At 49.8% G+C, this 20,269-nt stretch overlaps 1 protein-coding gene across 1 annotated transcript; it reads left to right on the forward strand.

Annotated features, from left to right (window-relative positions):
- Positions 1–8,382: 8,382 nt before the first annotated feature.
- Positions 8,383–18,820, forward strand: LOC131748031 (homeobox protein ESX1-like). Its single transcript, XM_059050137.1, has 5 exons — positions 8,383–8,488; positions 8,648–8,999; positions 14,517–14,562; positions 17,741–18,054; positions 18,604–18,820. The coding sequence occupies exons 1-5, from the start codon at positions 8,383–8,385 to the stop codon at positions 18,818–18,820; spliced, it is 1,035 nt and encodes a 344-aa protein (XP_058906120.1).
- The last annotated feature ends 1,449 nt before the right edge of the window (positions 18,821–20,269 follow it).

The following is a 20,269-nucleotide window of genomic DNA, read 5'->3' on the forward strand; positions in this document are numbered from 1 at the left end:
GTAGTTGCTGGGAGCCCCTACTTGGTCTACAGCAGGCTGGGCCTTATGTGGCAGCACTGGGCACGGGGCCTCTGGCTTTCTTTCCCAGGACACTGCCCGGCTCTCATGGGCTGATCCTGGCCTAGGTTGTCCCCAGGCAAGGACGTATGCGCTCCCAACAAGTGATCACCTACCGTACAGACACCCACCAGTGCGGGGGGCCTCTCACCTCCTGCCCTCCTAGAGACAACTGCTTGGTCCCAGTGGATGTCACCAGGAACGGTGTCCGGGCATGGCGGCTGTTGTAGAAGGGCACCTGAGGCCACCTGAGTTCGGGGGAAGCTCACCGTTTTCCCTGCCTGGACTGACCTGGGCGCCAGCCAGGCCGCTCCAGCCCTCAGCCACCAGCTGTGTCTCCTGCACAGGGTCCCGCGCAGGATTGTGAGGCGGGGGTGGCGAGGAAGAGCCCGGAGCGGGTGCTGGAGAAGAAGGGCAGCCCGGGCGTCAGGGCAAGGAAGTCAGACCTGCCTCTCAGCACACTGGCAGCAGCTCAAGCCCTGCCCTCGGCAGCCAGCTGCCTCCAGTGGGACAGCTCGGGGACCCAAAGCCTGTGAGCTGTGCCACCCAGCCCGGGCCCTCGCCTCTGGAAAGTGTTCGACATTCAAGTGCCCCCTTCATCAGCTGACAAAATGGTGTTTTACGAAAGTTCTGAAACATTCTAAAGTCCTAAAAGTATTTTCTTTGCTAACAAAAGTTCTGAGCGCATCTTACTTTGTTCTAAAAGCAAGAAACCACTCTCTGTGGAAGAGATTACAAAAGAAGAGCTGCGGGAGGAGCAGACTTGGGCTCTACGCTCTCCCCTCCCCATCAGCGTCAGCTTCACCAAACATACGTCAGTTGCTCATCTGTGGTGTTCTCACTGTGAATTATGCCCTCACTCCAATGCCTAAGTATTTATATATTCACTCCTTATGCAAAGAACGTATGCTTGGTTTTGAACAATTTAATATAATTGGACTCCTCGGTGCGTTAATTTGAATAATTGCCGCTTCAGACTTAACCTCAGTGGGACTCCACACAGAAGTGGTGGTACCTAAAGGGTACCAGTGTTAGAAGGAATTGAACTTGTGCGTGTGAGTGTGTGTGTAGAATTCAGAGACATAGACTCTGTAAGTTTATATAGGTATAGTTTATACAAAGGTATACACACACACACACACACACACACACATATGTATATATATACACACACATATATATATATCTGTGTGTATATATATGTCTACACCTGTGTATAAACTATACCTATATACATATGTTTGATTATGGATCTCTAGCCATCTACTCAAGCACATGTGAAGTCAATTCCTCAAGAACAGGCTCTTACGGGAATAAAGACGCAGACCTACTAGAGAATGGACTTGAGGACACGGGGAGGGGGAAGGGTCAGCTGGGACAAAGTGAGAGAGTGGCATGGACATATACAGACTACCAAATGTACAATAGCTAGGTAGTGGGAAGCCATCGCATAGCACAGGGAGGTCAGCTCAGTGCTCTGGGACCACCTAGAGGGGTGGGATAGGGAGGGTGGGAGGGAGACACGAGAGGGAGGAGATAATGGGGATATATGTACATGTATAACTGATTCACTTCGTTATAAAGCAGGCATTAACACACCGTTGTAAAGCAATCATACTCCAATGGAAACGTCAAAAAAAGTGTACAAGGCAAAAAAAAAAGAAAAGAAAAAGAATAGGTTCTTGAAAGGTGTACAAACATTTTAAGTTCATTGTCTGTAGGCCTTCTCCATATTCATTTGCGTCGAGATTTATGTAATTGCTGCCCAGGGCTTGGGAAACCACGGCTACAAGGCCTTTTCCCCTGCACGCCATCAGCTATTGAGCCAGGTGGTGGGTATTTTTACTCTTTGTGAATTTTTCGGTGTCCTGGAAATTAAACTTCTCTACCTCTGAGTGCCAAGATAATCTAGCATGAATTCAAACTATACGAAGAGCAAGACTCTGCCCACTATCTACAGTATGTGGAACATAGTACCTGTAAAAGAAATCATAGGAGAAGGAACTGAAAAAGTAGTTTTCAGTATCACCCTTGGGTGTTAGACAAGGTCATAGCTGAGTTTAATTTGTTTTAGTTTCGCTTTCTTCACAATCTCCATGTAAGTTACAATGACAATGTGTTACTTTTGTTCTTGAGTGTTTATTTGGGGAAGGCAAATAAGACCTCCCACCGCAGGCCTGAGTCATCTTTAAGTCCACCTCTTCAAGTATGCTTCCAGATTTGTATTGAAGGTAACATCTACCGTCTTTGAACTCCCATATTATTGCTTTGTTACTCACCTGTGGCAGTTGTCTTGTCCCAGACTATATGTGACTTTAACTCATGTATTTTCTTTCTCTCCATGACTTGCTTATGTTCTTTCTTTGGCCCTCATTTATAGTAAGTACATGGACAAGGAATTAAAAAATTATACACACACACAGACACATACACACACGCATGAGAGGCAGGAAAAGGATGATAACTCTGAAGAAGGAGAGAGAAACAGGAGAGAGGAGCCTCTGCAATTCAGACTTCCAGGGCAGCTCCACACAGAGTGCCTCAGACACCTAGGAGAGCACGTTGCTGATCTGTTTCTCCACCCCCATGGAAGACCACCAGCTAAGTGCTAGAGCCTTCCTGGGAAGACCTTTGCTACCTCAGAGTCGGTCACTCAGGACTGCCAGATGAGCTGGGAGGAAAATAAGGGAATGGAGCCAACACTGGACAAGGCCACTAAGGCCACTCAGTGGCCTCAGTCAAGGCCATCCACCCTTCTTCTATATTCACTTTCAACCAATCACCAAGTCCCTACTGAATGCCTGCTATGTACACAGCACTGCCCTGGGGTACTGCATGGGGAATACTAAGAAGTGTGTCAAGTGCCAGATTACAACCTAACCGAGAAGTCACAAAATACACATACATATACATACATACTACATTCACCCATGGTACCCACACGCACACACGCACACACACGCACGCACACGCACACGCACACACACACACACACATACACATACACCCTTCATGCTTCCATACATTTAAGACTGACTTGCAATGGAAGCAATGTGTGATAGGGATCCAATGAATCGGTCCCATTTCTAGAGCAGTAAGAGCTCAGAAGATGAGAGTACTGTGGCTTCCTCCAAGAGATGGGGATTGAGCTAGAACTTGAAAAATCTGAACGTTGACAGGAATTAGCACATTGCATTTCTTGTACCGTCGAGTAGACTGAAAGCAAATAGCTTGGGCTTCCCTGGTGGCGCGGTGGTTGAGAGTCCGCCGGCCAGTGCAGGGGACACGGGTTCGAGCCCTGGTCCGGGAAGATCCCACATGCCGCAGAGAAACTAAGCCCCTGCGCCACAACGACTGAGCCTGCGCTCTAGAGCCGGCGAGCCGCAACTACTGAGCCCGCGAGCCACAACTACTGAGCGCTGTGCGCCTAGAGCCCATGCTCGGCAACAAGAGAAGCCACCGCAGTGAGAAGCCCGTGCACCGCGACGAAGAGTAGCCCCGGCTCGCGGCAACCGCAGAAAGGCCGCGCGCAGCAACGAAAACCCAACTCAGCCAAAAGTAAATAAAATTAAATATTTAAGAAAATAAAAAATAGAAAAAAATAAAAGAGACCGGTGGGTGCCAAGGGGGAAGGTGGGGTGGGAGAGGGATGGATTGGGAGTTTGGGATTAGCCGATGCAAGCTAGTATATATAAAATGGATAGACAACAAGGTCCTACTGCATAGCACGGGGAACTCTATTCAATATCCTATGATAAACCGTAATGGAAAAGCATATGGAAAAGCATGTGTATATATATATATGTGTGCAACTGAGTCACGCTGCTGTACAGCAGTAATTAACCAAACACTATAATTCAACTATACTTCAATCAAAAAACAATTACATAAACCACCCCTTATGTTTATACACCATTAAAGCTAAGAAAGTATCCTTCCGTCCCTACTTCATTCTGACTTGGTAAGAATTCTGTGAGATGATTATCTTTATTTTGGCAAATAGTAGCAGTAAGAGTGATAGTTGTTTATAGTTCAGGAAACGAAGGCTCAGGGACAATAAGGCTGGTCCGTGTCGTGTAGTGAGGATTCAGGGCCAAAGCTCTTGCTATGAGCAGGAAAGTAGAAGTGCCCTAAAACCAGATGCATATGCTCCAACTCCAGGGCCTGCTTCTGTTACTCCACTCCTTGGTCTTTCCGATTCTTATCATTATTTATTATTCATTCCTCTTATTATTTGGGGCGGGAGGGGGTGGTTAGCGGCATCGTGTCCCACTTTTTCCGATGAAAAGTGCACACACTATTCTAATGCCAGCACACACGCGGAACTTTACATTCAACTTCAAGGGGACTCCCAGTCCCGCGGACGGCCAGCTGTGGCCTCCAAGTAAGCCCTCCGGATCTGTACCTTGTTCCGCATGCCCCGTGACTGCAATGAACTGAACCGAGAGCCAGCCTAGAGACTCCCTTCCTCTGAACACACCCTAAAACACCGCTTTCGTTAAGGCACTCCCCTGGCACAAAACTCTTACAGTCTTCCATGACCCCAAGGGCAGGCATTCTAACTCCTTCCGTAAACTGGACCCCAACCTAACTTCTAAACTTTACTTCCCACCCGGTACAGAGTTCTCTTCAGGCTCCCCCTCCAGCTCCCTCTCAAGGTCAGCACTTCATATGCACTCATTCTCCTGGCCACCCTGTTTGGGTTGGTGTTCCCCAAGACAAGCTTTATATACTCCATCACTCCTGGGGCTGCTCACACTTACCTCCCTGAACTGAAGTTCCATGCACGGCCTGCTTAGCATTTACCAAAATTTGACTCATTCTGCGAGGTGTAAGGGAAACCCCACTACCCTGCCGAAAACAGCCCAATCTGCTTCTACCACGGGCTGCTAAGAACAAAGTCTCTTCAAACGTTTGAATCCTGGCCCTCTGCCCCTGGTCTGTGTAACCTTAGGAAAGTCACCGAACCTCTCTGAGCCTCCATCGCCTCCATTGGGAACTAAAGAGAGCGACGGCCCCCGCCCTCCTCAGGGGACGGCTGTAAGACCGAGTAGCCAGGCCCCGGTGCACGGCGAGCACCCACATGGTGCCAGCGGCCTGAGCAGGCACAGCTACGTGCCACTCCACAGGCTCTCATATCCACTCGGGAGCAGGGGCGACACTCCGCGTCCAGCGTCTTCAGTCACAGCGCAGGCCCCGGTGCAGAACGACCGCAGTCAGTCCCGACCCCTTAACTCTAGCATCAGCTAACGTTACCTGAGCCCTCACCATGGGCCTTATTGTACCCCTTCATGTAAGTTTCGCAACACGCTACAGCGGGTACCGTCATGACCCCCATCCTACAGGCGTGGCACCTGAGGCACAGACAGCTCAGCTAATTTAGCTCTGGCCACACAGCAAGTCGGTGGCGGTGGGGCTGGGCACTGCACTCTGTCTCCAGAATTTTCAGCTCCTTTCTCTCACACGGGCTGATCTCTCTCCCCAGACTGTGAGCACCCGTGGCACGATAGCTGCGTCTGGAATCATGACACTCTCCACACTGCCTGAGGTAGGGCCTTGTACACAGAGCAGCCAACCAAGGACTACTGACCGAAGCATATACAGGGACAGAAAAACACGGTAGCGACATATTCACAAGAAAACTTTCTGCCCTCATTGCCAACTGCCAGAGAGTAGCCATCATCTTTCTTCTCTCATGGACCTTGGTGAATAAATAAACCACAAAACTGATGAAAATTGGAAATGTGAGACAGCACGGTATGGCCAGTGGTAGCACGGTGTTTTTACCACCTCAGTTACCACCTCGTCCTCACAATCACCTGGTGAGGCAGTTACTATGGCTATCCTCATTTTGCAGATGTGGAAACCAAGATCAAGTGAGAATAAGCAACCTAGCAGTTGAGCCAGCTAGCAAGTGGTGAGCAAAGCCAGGATTTAGATGCCAGCAATCTGGCTCCAGGGCCCCTGCTCCCATATATCCACCACATCGACTACGATTCATGGCTGTTGCTGCTTCGGACGAAGCTCCATTCAGTATTTAAGGTTTTCAAGGTGTGAAGTTAAGTACAACTTTTAAATAAATACGACCACGACTGATGCCAAGGTAGGGCAGCGTGCGTCCAGGGTCACGGGGGTGACTAAAGTTGAGAAAACACAAATTCACCGCGGAAATCTGAGATGTGCAAGGACACACCTCCTGAGCTGTCACAGATGTCCTAGCTTGTCTAATGCAAATCACGATAAAAACCCTCATGGGTCTCCCATGTGATAACTAATACGGAACCAAAATTGTGCATAGGGTATCCAGCCGAGAGAGGGAGAGGCCTGCCGAACTCACCAAGGGCCAACCTGAGGAGGAGCTGTCTTGGTTAAAATCAGGAGGAGGTACTCATATGGCCATGTCTTACCATTTTTTGAAAGAGAATTGGTCAACAAACCTTTTTTAGTTTCTTGACCACCCTCCGGAGACATGAGGCAGGGGCACTTATCCCTTAGGCACTGTAGGTGAGGTGACTAGGTCCCATGATATACTCAGGAGCCCACTAAAACGATTTGGTTTCTGATCCCCAATGGGGTTCATGAAAATGGCTGTCCAAGGAAACACAGGCTAAGTCAGGTACATTGTCAAGGATAGGGCCCATTATTATAAGCTGCTTTCAATATCTAGGATATTAAGTCTTGGGTCATCTATAAAACACTCGTTCAAGGAACAACCATAGAGCCCTAAATCGGGCCGGGCCCTCTTTTATTTGACAATAAATAAAATGGATTTATTCCTCAGCAAGGGCTCAGGAAAATATTTCTAGAAAACGTGAGGACATGAGATGGGGGGATAGGCAGAGGCAAGAAAGTGGGTAAATTTACCCATGTCCACAGGGGCCCACCACAAAGGACATGTATGCTTTTGTAGAGGATCTACAGCCAGAAGCAATAGGAGCTTAGGAGCTGTGCACAAAGATGTAGCATAGTCCATAGTTGCAACAGGGACAACAAAAAAAAAAAAAGAAAGAAAGAAAAGAAGAAAAGAAAAGAAACGGGGCTTCCCTGGTGGCGCAGTGGTTGGGAGTCGGCCTGCCGACCGGTTCCTGCCCTGGTCCGGGAGGATCCCGCGTGCCGCAGAGCGGCTGGGTCCGTGGGCCATGGCCGCTGAGCCTGCGCGTCCGGAGCCTGTGCTCCGCAACGGGAGACGTCACAGCAGTGAGAGGCTCACGTACCGCAAAAAAATAAAAAAAATAAAAAAATTAAAAAAGGCGGGAACTCTGTACCCCGTAAGCATTCTTGAGTGCTTGAAGCACTGTGCAGGTTTCTACACCTGCAATCTGATGTTGATTCATTACTAGAAATCTATAGGTTAATGGACTTTCTGGCGGGGGGGCCGAGGGGGACGCTGGGTTTCGCTTTCTTTTGTTTCGTTTGCATAGTGCAACTGAGCACCAGGCATGCTCAGAAAACCCAACCCTGAACTCCTGCTCCTGGAGACGGGGAGTATGGCGGACTCTGACTTCAAGCTCATTGCAAATATTCAGAGCAAGCAAACTCCTAGCTAATAATACAGTTGACCCTTTAACTACACAGCTTTGAACTTGAAAGTCCAGTGAAACACAGGTTTTTGGGTTTTTTTAAAAAAAATTTCAATAAATATACAGGCGGCCCTCCATATCCATGGGTTTCGCATCAGCAGGTGCGGAGGGCCGACTATGGGACTGGAGCATCCGCCGATTTTGGTATCCGCGACGGGTCCTGGAACCAGTCCCCCGCGGATACCAAGGGGCGACCGTATTACTTTGATTATTGTTCCATTCTTGGTATTGGCTGCTGGATATGGAGGGCTCCGTCAAGAGATAGTCCCCAAACGCTTCTCCAAGGTCTATGGAGCTTGGGTGAGCTCTCTCTCTTACCCTCCACAAATCGGGCACAGCCCCTTGGTCTGGGAAGACGCCCGACCTAGGGCGGAGTACTTAGTCAGCTAGGTTGCAACCTGGGACCCGGAGTCCTGATCTCACGCATGCTCCCTACCAGCTCCCGGGCGGCGCGCAACATCCTCCCCCCGGACCCCCCCCCCCGCCCCCCGCGCCCACGCCCACGCCCTCTAGACGCCCGAGGCCCTGCCGCATGCGCACATCAGCCAACCCAACCCCCAGCAGGCTGTGGTAAACCCACAGAGGGAGGCATCCCAGACTTCCTGAAACCCGACCAGACGCCAGAGGAGCCTTAACGTGCCGGATCGTGGGCCACCGCTCTAGCCTTGAGTCGTGAGCCGGGGGTCTCAGGAGATCCAGCGCAGCCTCCGCTGAAGCTCACAGCCTCCTCGACAGCAGTCGGGACATGGAGCGTCAGCCGCAGAGCAGCCACGATGCCTATGCCGACATGGAGGCAGCCGTCGCCGGCCTCCTCAACCTGGGGGTCGACAAGGAGTGGGAAGAAGCGCACGGTCAGTGGCGGGCGGGGCACTCGCTTTAGCCCATTCCAGGAAAGGAACTTTCCCAGCGAGGGGCGAAGGGCAGGACCCCCCTCGGACGCAGGCCCTCCCCAGAGCCTGGCTCCCTCGACGGACTGATCTTTCTCTTTGGGTTTCCTCCCTTCCTTGCAGGGGTGAACCGCGCGGAGACCTGGCCTCCCGCAGAGGGGGGAGAGGGGCAGAAGGCCCAGCCCGAACCGGAAGGGCAAGAGGCGGGAGACGAAGGAGAAGGCAAGCAAGGCTGCGATGTCAGCGTCGGAGCTGCCGGCCCCGCGGACGGCGAAGACCGCGAGGCCGAGGCCGGGGCGGGCGGCGGCGAAGGCGGAGAGCAGGGTGGCGAGGAGCGGCCCCCGCGGGCCGCCGTCGAGGGTCCCGAGGCCGCAGGTGGGCAGCGGCGGATCCTCCACGCCAGGATTACGCAGGTGCAGCTGCCACACCCGGAGCGCATTTTCCGGCATACTCCGTACCCCGACGCGCGCACGCGGTAAGCGGGCGTCTCGGGTGGCGGGGGCTGCCGCGCGGGTGGCGGGCGGCGCTCTCGTGGGTCCCTCTCCTCGGCTCCGGACCTGAAAGCCCCGTGGCCTGGCGGCGGCCCGGCCCCTCCGGCGCACTCGGGGGGCCTCGGACGGGGACGGGGGCTCTGCCTGCTGGGAATCGAGGTCGATATTTCCCTGCGGTGTGGTGTTTGAAGTCGGGGTGGGGGGTGCGGTGGGGTGGGGTGGGGTGGGGTGGGGCGGGGGGCTTTGTGGGCCGCCGGTTAACGTAAATAATGAGTCGCCTGAGGCGTGGTGGAGCAAATGCAGAGTTGGAGTCTACTTTTTTTTTTTTTTTTTTTTTTTTTTTTTTTGCGGTATGTGGGCCTCTCACTGTTGTGGCCTCTCCCGTTGCGGAGCACAGGCTCCGGACGCGCAGGCCCAGCGGCCATGGCTCACGGGCTCAGCTGCTCCGCGGCATGTGGGATCCTCCCGGACCAGGGCACGAACCCGTGTCTCCTGCATCGGCAGGCGGATTCTCAACCACTGCGCCACCAGGGAAGCCCTGGAGTCTACTTTTATCTGAAGTTTTGATCATCAGTTATTCATGGATTATATTTGCATTAATTTAAACACTACACTAAAACATCCTTTATCTTGATTACTGAATTTTAAAAAATAGATCAATTTTTAAATTTATTTAACGGCTGCGTTGGGTGTTTGTTGCTGCGCTCGGGCTCTGGGCTCGGGCTTTCTCCAGTTGCAGCGAGCGGGGGCTACTGTAAGTTACGGTGCGCGGGCTGCTCATTGTGGTGGCTTCTCTTGTGGCAGAGCGCGGGCTCTAGGCGGGTGGGCTTCCGTAGTAGATGTGGCACGTGGGCTCAGTCGGTGTGGCTCTCGGGCTCCAGAGCGCAGGCTCAGTAGTTGTGTCCCACAGGCTTAGTTGCTCCGCGGCATGTGGGATCTTCCCGGACCGGGGCACGAACCCGTGTCCCCTGCATCGGCAGGCGGACTCTCAACCGCTGCGCCACCAGGGAAGCCCTTGACGGTAGCTATTCTAAGGTGATACCTCAGTGTAGTTGTGGTTTGCATTTCTCTGATGATTAGTGATGTCCGTTTTTATGTTTTAATATATTTATTTTTCTGAATTTTTGAATTTTATGTATTTTTTGTACAGCGGGTTCTTATTAGTTATCCATTTTATATGTATTAGTGTATATATGTCAATTCCAGTCTCCCAGTTCATCCCACCCCTACCCCCACCCCCCACCCCCACTTTCCCCCCTTGGTGTCCATATGTTTGTTCTGTACTTGTGCGCCTCTATTTCGGCTTTATTAAATGGAGGTAGGTTCCCTCTATGCCCACTTGCTGGAGACTTTTTATCATCAATGGGGGTTGAATTTTCTCAAAAGCTTTTTCTTCACCTATTGAGATGATCATATGGTTTTTCTTCTTCAATTTGTTAGTATGGTGTATCTCATTGATTGATTTGCATATATTGAAGAATCCTTGCGTTCCTGGGATAAATCCCACTTGATCATGGTGTCTGATCCTTTTAATGTGTTGTTGGATTCTGGTTGCTAGTATTTTGTTGAGGATTTTTGCATCTATATTCATCAGTGATATTGGTCTGTAATTTTCTTTTTTGTGGCATCTTTGTCTGTTTTTGCTCTCAGGGTGATGGTGGCCTCATAGAATGAGTTTGGGAGTGTTCCTTCCTCTGCAGTTTTTTGGAAGAGTTTGAGAAGGATGGGTTGTAGCTCTTCTCTAAATGTTTGATAGAATTCACCTGTGAAGCCCTCTGGTCCTGGACTTTTGTTTGTTGGACGATTTTTAATCACAGTTTCAATTTCATTACTTGTGATTGGTCTGCTCATATTTTCTGTTTCTTCCTGGTTCAGTCTTGGAAGGTTATACCTTTCTAAGAATTTGTCCATTTCTTCCAGGTTGTCCATTTTATTGGTACAGAGCTGCTTGTAGTAGTCTCTTAGGTTGCTTTGTATTTCTGCAGTGTCTGTGGTAACTTTTCCTTTTTCATTTCTCATTTTACTGATTTCAGTTCTCTCCCTCTTTTTCTTGATGCGTCTGGCTAATGGTTTATGAATTTCGCTCATCTTCTCAAAGAACCAGCTTTTAGTTCTGTTGATCTTTGCTATTGTTTTCTTTGTTTCCATTGCATTTATTTCTGCTCTGATCTTTATGATTTCTTTCCTTCTGCGAACTTTGGATTTTGTTTGTTCTTCTTTCTCTAGGTCCTTTCGGTGTAAGGTTAGCTTGTTGATTTGAGATTTTTCTTGTTTCCTGAGGTAGACTTGAATTGCTGTAAACTTCCCTCTTATGACTGCTTTTGCTGCATCGCATAGCTTTTGGATCGTCGTGTTTTCATTTTCCTTTGTCTCCAGGTATTTTTTTTTATTTTGTCTTTGATTTCCTCAGTGACTCATTGGTTGTTCAGTAGCATTTTGTTCAACCTCCACATGTTAGTGTTTTTTTTTTTGAAGTTTTCCTCCTGTAGTTCATTTCTAGTCTCACAGGATTATAGTTGGAAAAGATGCTTGATAGGATTTCAATTTTCTTAAATTTATTGAGGCTTGCTTTTTGGAGAATGTTCCATGTGCACTTGAGAAGAGTGTGTATTCTGCTGCTTTTGGATGGAATGCTCTGTAAATATGTATTAAGATATTAGACCTAATGGAGGTCTAATGGGTCATTTAAGGCCAGTGTTTCCTTATCGATTTTCTGTCTGGGTGATCTGTCCATTGATGTAAGTGGGGTGTGCAAGTCCTGAATATTATTGTTACTGTCAATTTCTCCTTTATGTCTGTTACTATTTGCTGTACGTATTTAGGTGCTCCTATGTTGGGTGCATATATATTTACAATTGCTGTATCTTCTTGGGTTGATTCCATGCTCGTGATGTAAGGTCTTTCTCTGTCTCTTGTTACGGTCTTTGTTTTAAGGTCTATTTTATCTGACATAAGTATTGCTACCCCATCTTTCTTTTGATTTCCATTTGCATGGAATACCTTTTTCCGTCCCTTCACTTCCTGTCTGAGTCTTTAGATCTGAAGTGAGTCTCTTGTAGGCAGCATGTATGTGGGTGTTCTTATGGTATCCATTCAGCCACTCTTTGTCTTTTGATTGCAGCATTTATTACATTTAAATTTAAAGTAATTATTAGTAGGTTTGTCCTTACTGCCATTTTGCTAATAATTGTTTTTGGAGTTCTTTTCGGTTCCTTCTTCTTTTGCTCTCTTCCCTTGTGATTTGATGTCTATCCTTAGTGTTATGTTTGGATTCCTTTCTCTTTTTTGTGTGTGTGTATCTATTGTAGATTTTCGGTTTGTGGTTACCAGGAGGTTTATATATAGCAGTGTATTCGATTATACATATAAGTGATATGTATAATCTATATTCTTTTTTCTTATTCTTTTCCATTGCAGTTTATTGCAAGATATTGAATAGAGTTCCCTGTGCCGTACAATAAATCCTTGTGGTTTATGTGGTATATACGGTAGTGTGCCTCTGTTAATCCTGTGCTCCCAATTTATCCCCCCACTTGGTAACCATACGTTTGTTTTTTATGTCTGTGAGTCTGTTTTTGTTTTGTAAATAAGTTCACTTGTACTGTTTTTCAGATTCCACGTAAAAGTGATATCAGGTAATATTTGTCTTTCTCTGTCTGACTTAACTTCCCTTAGGATAATACTCTCTAAGTCTGTCCATGCTGTCACAAATGGCAGAATGTGATACCTTTTTAGGGCTGAGTACTATTCCATTGTGTATATATATATATACCACATCATCTTTATCCATTCATCTGTTGATGGACACTTAGGTTGCTTCCATGTCTTAGCTATTGTAAACAGTGCCGCTCTGAACATTGGGGTGCACGTATCTTTTCGAATTAGAGCTTTCATCCTTTTCAGGTATATGCCCAGATACGGGATTAGTGATATTGAGCATCTTTTCATGGGCCTGTTGGCCACCTGTAGGTCTTCTTCGGAGAAATGTCTGTTTAGGTCTGCTGCCCATTTTTTGATTGCGTTGTTTGGTTTTTTGTTATTGAGTGGTAGGAGCTATTGGCATATTTTGGAAATGAAGCCCTTGTCAGTTGCGTTGTTTGCAGATATTTTCTCCCAGTTCGTACACCTATGGACTTTTCATTTTCTTCATGGTTTCCTTTGCTGTGCTAAAGCTTATAACTTTGCTTTCATTCTTTTTTGATTTGTAGTAACGGCCTTTTCTTTTTGTTTAGAGAAGTTCCTGTAACATTTCTTGTAAGGCAGGTTTTGTGCTGTTGAACTCTTTTAGCTTTTGCTATCTCTAAAAGTCTTCATGTGTCCTTCAAATCTGAATGGTAGCCTTGCCAGGTAGAGTATTCTTGGTTGTAGACTTTTTTCCTTTGATCACGTTAAACATATGGTGTCACTTCCTCTGGTCCCCAGAGCTGCCTGCTCCAGGGGTGCCCTCTGTATGGGCTGCATGGGCCCTTCTACTGTGATGGGCTGACTACTGTGGGTGTGCTGGTAGGTGGGGCTGGACTCCTGGTCTGTTGGTTGCCAGGCACTGCCCAGTGCAGAGGCTGCTGGCTCACTGGTGGGTGGGGCTGGGTCCTGGGACCTCTGGTGGGCGGGTCTGGTTCTGGGGCAGCTGGGGTCTCAGGAGCCCCTGTGGCAAGTGACTTGTTGGTGGGTGATTCGGTGTCCCTGCCTGGCTAGCTGCCCGCCCTGGGGCGTCCCCGGGAATGGTGTCAACAGACTGGTGGGCAGGGTGGGTCCCAGCACTGGTAAGCTCGAGGGAGGATTCCAAAAGGGTGCTTGCCAGCAGCAGAGTCCTCATGGTAGAATGAGCACCCTAAAATGGCTGCTGCCAGTGTCTGTGTCCCCAGGGTGAGCTGTAGTTGCTTCCTGCCTCTCCAGGAGATTCTTCAGATCAGCAGGTAGGTCTGATCCCGGCTCCTTTCAAAGGACTGCTTCTGCCCCTGGGTCCTGGAGCATGTGAGATTTTGTGTGCACCCTTTAAGAGTGGAGTCTCTCTTTCCCACAGCCCTCTGGCTCTCCTGAAAGTAAGCCCCACTGGGTTTCAAAGCCAAACGTTCTGGGGGCTTTCTTCCCAGTGCAGGACCCCAAGCTAGGAAATCTAATGTGCTTGGACCCCTTGCTTCTTGCGGAGAACCTCTGCCATTGTAATTATCCTCCCGTTTATGGGTCGCCAACCTGGGGGTGTGGGTCTTGACTCTACCACATCTCGGCCCTTCCTGTCCATCTCGTTGTGGTTCCTTCTTTATATCTGTAGCTGTGGAAGATGTTTCCTGCTAGTCTTCAGCTCATTCTCATGAATGGTTGCTCTGTAAATAGTTGTAATGTTGGTGTACCCATGGGAGGAGGTGAGCTCGGCGTTTTCCTATGCCGCCATCTTGGCTACTCTCTGAATAAACGTTTTAACATAGCATGAAACGTGCATTGTACATTTCATTTCATGCATAATGTCAAATGCTGAATATTTGCCATGTTTTTCCCCTCAGAAAGGAGCTTGCAAGAGGCGTGGGAGTGCCTGAATCCGGAGCCCAGGTCAGTAAACCTGAGAAAAGGAACTTGGCAGGGCAGCCAATCTAAAACCTGCTTTAGGAATTGGATACCTTGTCCTAGACATTCTCAAGTTGGTGTGTTTTCGTACCCTTGTCTATGTTTTGGAAATAAGGTTTGCACTTCTGGGGCTTTGGGGCCGGAATATATGTATCTTCAGTAAAGTTAAACTCCTTCCAAAACCGTTTGGTATCCTTTAGGAGGGGGCATTGGCTGTGTGGAATCATGTTGGGGCCGATTCTGACTTGGGAATTATTCAAATTCATGCACCAGATAGCTGGGTTAGAAGAGGGTTCAAGTATAGTAAATTATTTGCAAGTTTTAAAGCCAGGCATAAGCTCTTTGTATAAGGAGTGAATTTCCAAGTATTCAGGCAATCGGGTAAGGGAATAATTCACCTCGGAACACAGCATATGAGCAACTAATATAAGCTTAGTTTAGATGAGACTGATGGGGAGGGGACTAGCTGAAAATTCCAGTGCCTGGTCCTCTTGCTGTTGTTTTCATGTGTTTGGTAGAGCAGCGCAGAGAGTTTCAGCCGTAAATTTTAATTTTCTGAAACATTTTTCATGTGCAGCCTGAAAACATTGCTAGCATAGTAGGTCGTGCAGGATGATGGAGGTGGGGCAACGGTTTGCAACCTGTAGGAATTTGTCTAAATATATAAAACAACAAAACGAACAAGAAGAACAAATTTCAATAAATTTCCCCTGACCTCAAAAGGTGGACGGGTTTGAGAATACTTGGATACTATCGATGTATGTCTTGGAGATACTGCAGAAATTCAACATTATGAAACTACCAAATGTATCAGTGAATATTATTTTGATCAATTTCTAATGTCTAAGAATTTATTTCTGCCCTTTTCATACTGTTATGAGGGGTTGGTTTTGAAGAATATGTTTGTGATGGTCAGTGGTTGGCTCTCAGCTAGTCGCTTACCTGTGTTAATTTGAAATACTTGCTCATTCACTCAGGTAGTGGTTACTAGTTGGTAGCTCATGGCAGAGAAGCTGATTATTAGTCCATAGAACACAGTAAGAGGTATCAAAGGAATATATGTATATATATATTTACTTTAATTAATTTATTTATTTATGTGTGGCTGCGTTGGGTCTTCGTTGCTGTGCATGGGCTCTTCTCCAGTTGAGGAGAGTGGGGTCACTCTTCCTTGTGGTGCGTGGGCTTCTCAGTGCAGTGGCTTTGCCGCTTGTGGACGAGGAATATTTTCTTAAAAAGCAAGATGGATAAAGAGGGGAAGAAAGCAGGCAGGAAGGAACGAAGAATCAGGATGGGTCCCCTAGCTTTGCTGCAGAGAGCGTGTGTGGGGGCAGTGATGGACACGGGCTGCAGAGCTGGTGGTGGGGTCTGGAAAGCAGTGCTGGCGGCCTAAGGCCACGGGCTGGGCTCACAGTCAGGTCTGTCCAGGGCTTGGGAGGGCCAGGCCTCTGCTTTCTCAAGCAGGCAAAGCAAGCTCAGAGGAAAAGGAAAACTGTGAAGTTTGGGGGGCTTGCTTCTCCTGGGTTTACACAGTAGTCTCTTAATGGAGTTCTGAAGCGAAAAAGAGCAACAAGAAACAAAGGAAGAAAAAGGGAGAACGCTTTCATCTACTTCCAAACTCTACAGCATGAATGTCCCAAAGAAGCATTTCATGGGCACCCTCCCTTGTTTTGCAAAGACAGTAGGAGTTGTTTGATGAAACCAGTGTTGGAGATATGGAAGTAGTGTCAGCCTGAACCTCAGATAGCCAGCTTTGCGCACTGCTTATTATATTTACGCAGATTAGACCATTGGTACACTCGAACAACCCCGCCCCCCCCGCAGATGAGCTCTAGTACACCGGCTGTTTTTGACTGCATATTCATGCATCGGAAGGGCCCAAATACTAAGATGGGAGAGGGACAATGGGGCGACAGAGGGAGGAGGCCCTTGGTCTCAGGTAAAATTTGCCGAGTGGAAACAACCCAAAATAGGAAATATGACATAATTCCATTAACTGCGATGCTGAGGGAGCAGTGGAGTCCACAGGACAGGGTTTTCTTTCAGTTGTGAATAGTTGGCTGATATTTAGGGGGAGCCATGTAGTGAATCCACACCCACGTGGTGGTCGGCTGTCTTCCTAAAATGCAGGTTGCACCCTCTTGCCTTAAGCATAAAGGACAGGATGGGGATCTCTTGGTGGATAAGCAGCTCCTAGAGGGCGCCACCGTGCTGTCCACCAGAGGCTCTGGTCCAAGGTCCTGCGACTGTAGCCAGAGCAGAGTGAGCTGACCTGGTCCTGAGCCCAGGAGGGGGCGGAGGGCGGGGCGGGGCGGGGCGGGGCCTGCAGCATTGACAGTGGTGACAATGGTATGCCCCTTTCCCCCCAAAGCCCTGTCTGGGCAGAGATTTTGAGAGTTTCAGTAAATTTGGGCCGAGTTCGTCTACACATTCATTACGCCTACAGTCGAATATTAAGGCAGTGTCCAGGGCTTCAGCTCTGCCGCTGTCCAGCAAGACGAGCCACAGAGTCCCTGGGCCCCCCCTGACCAGACCTCCCTCACGATACCATCTCCATCTTCTTAACCATCCCGAGGTGCCAGAGGATGAATGACCCTCTTTAGTCATCCTTGAGGAAAGCTTTTGTTTAAAAAATGCAACCCACTCCTATTGATTATTTACTGTAACCAAAGATGGGTTTTTCAAAATGGGGACCGTTCCCCTCAGTACGATTTTAAACGGCACCCCCTTTCTCCTATGCTCACCCTCCCCCATAACTAAGGTGACGCCTGCCCAGTGAGTAGGGATCAGTGGCAGCTGGAGCTGAGGGTCAGTTGTCAGGACGCAGACCCACCAGGCACAGTAAGAGCAGGAGGCACGGAGTGCGGTTGGTCAGCCCCTCCTGCGTCTAAGGGTGGGGGGATCATAGTAAAGGTGGGAGGGGAGAGACAAAGCCATGTGCCAATCCAGAGCCTGGCACATAGTCGGTGCTCGCTCGTCGGGGGGAGGGGGGCTGAAGGGAGCGCCTCAGCTACGTATCCTAAGATATGTTAGCAAGAAGGAAATAGCTGCTCCTGATGCAGTTTAAAATCTTCAAGGCACCGAGAGCTCCCAGCCGCGATTTTTCATGTCTGACACGAAATGCTCAGTATACTAATCAATCCCTTTTTCTCTCTGCTTCAAGGCTTGGTTTCAGCGTAGAAGGGCCAAGTGGCCGAGACATCAGAGGCCAGTAATGTTGAGAGACGTGCCCCCCGTGCCCCCGGTGCCCCCTGTTATCGTCAGCTTGTGTGAACCCTGCAGTGCCAACCTGCTTCAGCAGCTGGATTGGGTCTTCGTTTATCTGGAGTCACTGCCGCTGCCGCTGCCCCTGCTGTCCGGGCTGCCCATGCCCCACATGCCACCCATGCAGCCCATGCCCCCCAGGCCGCCCATGCAGCCCATGGAGCCCATGGAGCCCATGGAGACCATGGAGCCCATGCAGCCGAGGCCGCCCATGCAGCCCATGCAGCCCATGGAGCCCATGCAGCCCATACGCCCCATGCAGCCCAAGCCCCCCAGGCGGCCCATGCAGGCCATGCAGCCCATGCAGCCCATGGAGCCCATGCAGCCGAGGCCGCCCATGCAGTCCATGGAGCCGAGGTCTCCCATGCAGCCCATGCCGCCCATGGAGCCAATGCAGCCCATGGAGCCCATGGAGCCCATGGAGCCCATGCAGCCGAGGCCGCCCATGCAGCCCATGCATCCCATGGAGCCCATGCAGCCCATGCAGCCCATGGAGCCCATGGAGCCCATGCAGCCGAGGCTGCCCGTGCAGCCCAGGCCGCCCATGCAGCCCATGCAGCCCATGCAGCCCATGGAGCCCATGCAGCCCATGGAGCCCATGCAGCCCATGGAGCCCATGGAGCCCATGGAGCCCATGCAGCCGAGGCCGCCCGTGCAGCCCAGGCCGCCCATGCAGCCCATGCAGCCCATGGAGCCCATGGAGCCCATGCAGCCCAGGCCACCCATGCAGCCCATACGCCTCATGCAGCCTATGCACCCCAGGCCGCCCATGCAGCCCATGCCCCCGCCGCCCTGGCCGCCCGTGCCTCCCATGCCGCCCTGGCCCCCCTGGCCGCCCTTTCCTCCTATGCCTGTGCCCCCTCCTCCCTGGCTTGTTCCACACTTGCTTCACTGTAGGTGCCCTCATGTGGCCTGGGATGGTCCCTTACCATTGGCGGTCCTTCAGCAGCCCCCGCTTTGTCTTGAGTTGTCTCTGTGACAGTTATTTTCAAAGTGCCTTTGAGCCAGATTCAAATTCTGCATACCTCACCACCAAGAACCCTCCCCCAAATGCCTGCCAAGTGTGTTAAATAGAAGTAGAGTCGTTGACCCACTGTTTTAGGGCATGTTTTTGTATTTTCAATAAAGTTGTGAATTCTCTGCATATTTGTTCTCTGTGTCACACGGGGTTAGTAAATGTGATGGAAATTGCTAAGCCAACGCCAGTCAGACCGAATGCCCAGGAGGCCTCCTTTCATGCAGTTAACAGCCCTGAGTCACCATCATAGGCCATGCACATCTCGGAAGTTTCCCAGGTGCCCAGGAGGGGTTTACACAGACCCACCTGTTCTCTTCCACCCTCTCCCCCGGCACCCATGCTCCCCACACCCTGCCCCATTGGGACCACCTATATGTGCAAGACGGGTGATGTGAGTCTCGAATGGGAGAACTGTGTGTTTCAAAGCAGGCCTGAGGCCCATTCATGGTGACCAGCTCAGGTACTAGGAGGACTCCAAGGGACACGTCTGCAGTGACTACTCATAGGGCTTTATGGAGGAGAGGGAGCAGGGCATCATCTGGTTCTCTCCCAGTTCTGTTCACCGCCTTCCCTGTTGTGGAGGGCACATGGGGAGAGAAGCCACGCTTGCGGAGGGGGAGGGGCCTACCTCTGCGAAGGTAACATAAGAGGAGACGGTCTAGGCCCGCGTGCGGCTCTTCTCTCTCCCTCTCCCCCACCCCCAGGCTCGGAAAGCATATCATAGCTCCTTCCCCAGCTCAGAGCTGACGGATGATGTGGCCTTCAAGTGTATTTTGTCACCTTCAACATCCTTGGGAGAACCCTGGTTATAGCCAATTCAACACTGATCGGAGCCTCCTGGTTGTGTGTTGCCTGAGGCCAGGAGGCGGTGGTCCCTGAGCACTGATCCAGGATAATCACTTTATTTAAAAGAAGCAGGTAGGGCTTCCCTGGTGGCGCCGTGGTGAAGAGTCTGCCTTGCGGGAAGATCCCACATGCTGCGGAGCAACTAAGCCTGTGCGCCACAACTACCGAGCCTGTGTGCCACAACTACTGAAGCCCGCACACCTACAGCCCGTGCTCCACCACAAGAGCAGCCACTGCAATGAGAAGCGCCGCAACTACAGAGAGCCCGCGCGCAGCCACAAAGACCCAACACGGCCAAATATAAAATAAATTCATTTAAAAAATAACAACAAATAAAAGCAGCAGGTATGGGAACATATGTATATGTGTAACGGATTCACTCTGCTGTAAAGCAGAAACTAACACAACCATTGTAAGGCAGTTATACTCCAATAAAGATGTTAAAAAAATAAAATAAAATAAAATAAAAGCAGCAGGTAGACCTTACCTTTGTTCATGCTGCCTTCTTCAAATGGATCTGCCAGGTAGCAAACACACACACACACACACACACACACACACACA

The sequence above is a fragment of the Kogia breviceps genome, chromosome X (assembly GCF_026419965.1).
Source record: "Kogia breviceps isolate mKogBre1 chromosome X, mKogBre1 haplotype 1, whole genome shotgun sequence".
In the NCBI taxonomy this organism is placed as follows: Eukaryota; Metazoa; Chordata; class Mammalia; order Artiodactyla; family Physeteridae; genus Kogia; species Kogia breviceps.

Coding starts and splice junctions, on each gene's coding strand:
- LOC131748031 (XM_059050137.1), top strand. CDS start 8,383: ATGGAGCGTCAGCCGCAGAGCAGCCACGATGCCTATGCCGACATGGAG. Junction 9,000..14,516: donor TACCCCGACGCGCGCACGCG/GTAAGCGGGCGT, acceptor TTTTCCCCTCAG/AAAGGAGCTTGCAAGAGGCG. Junction 18,055..18,603: donor ATGCAGCCGAGGCCGCCCAT/GCAGCCCATGCA, acceptor TATGCACCCCAG/GCCGCCCATGCAGCCCATGC.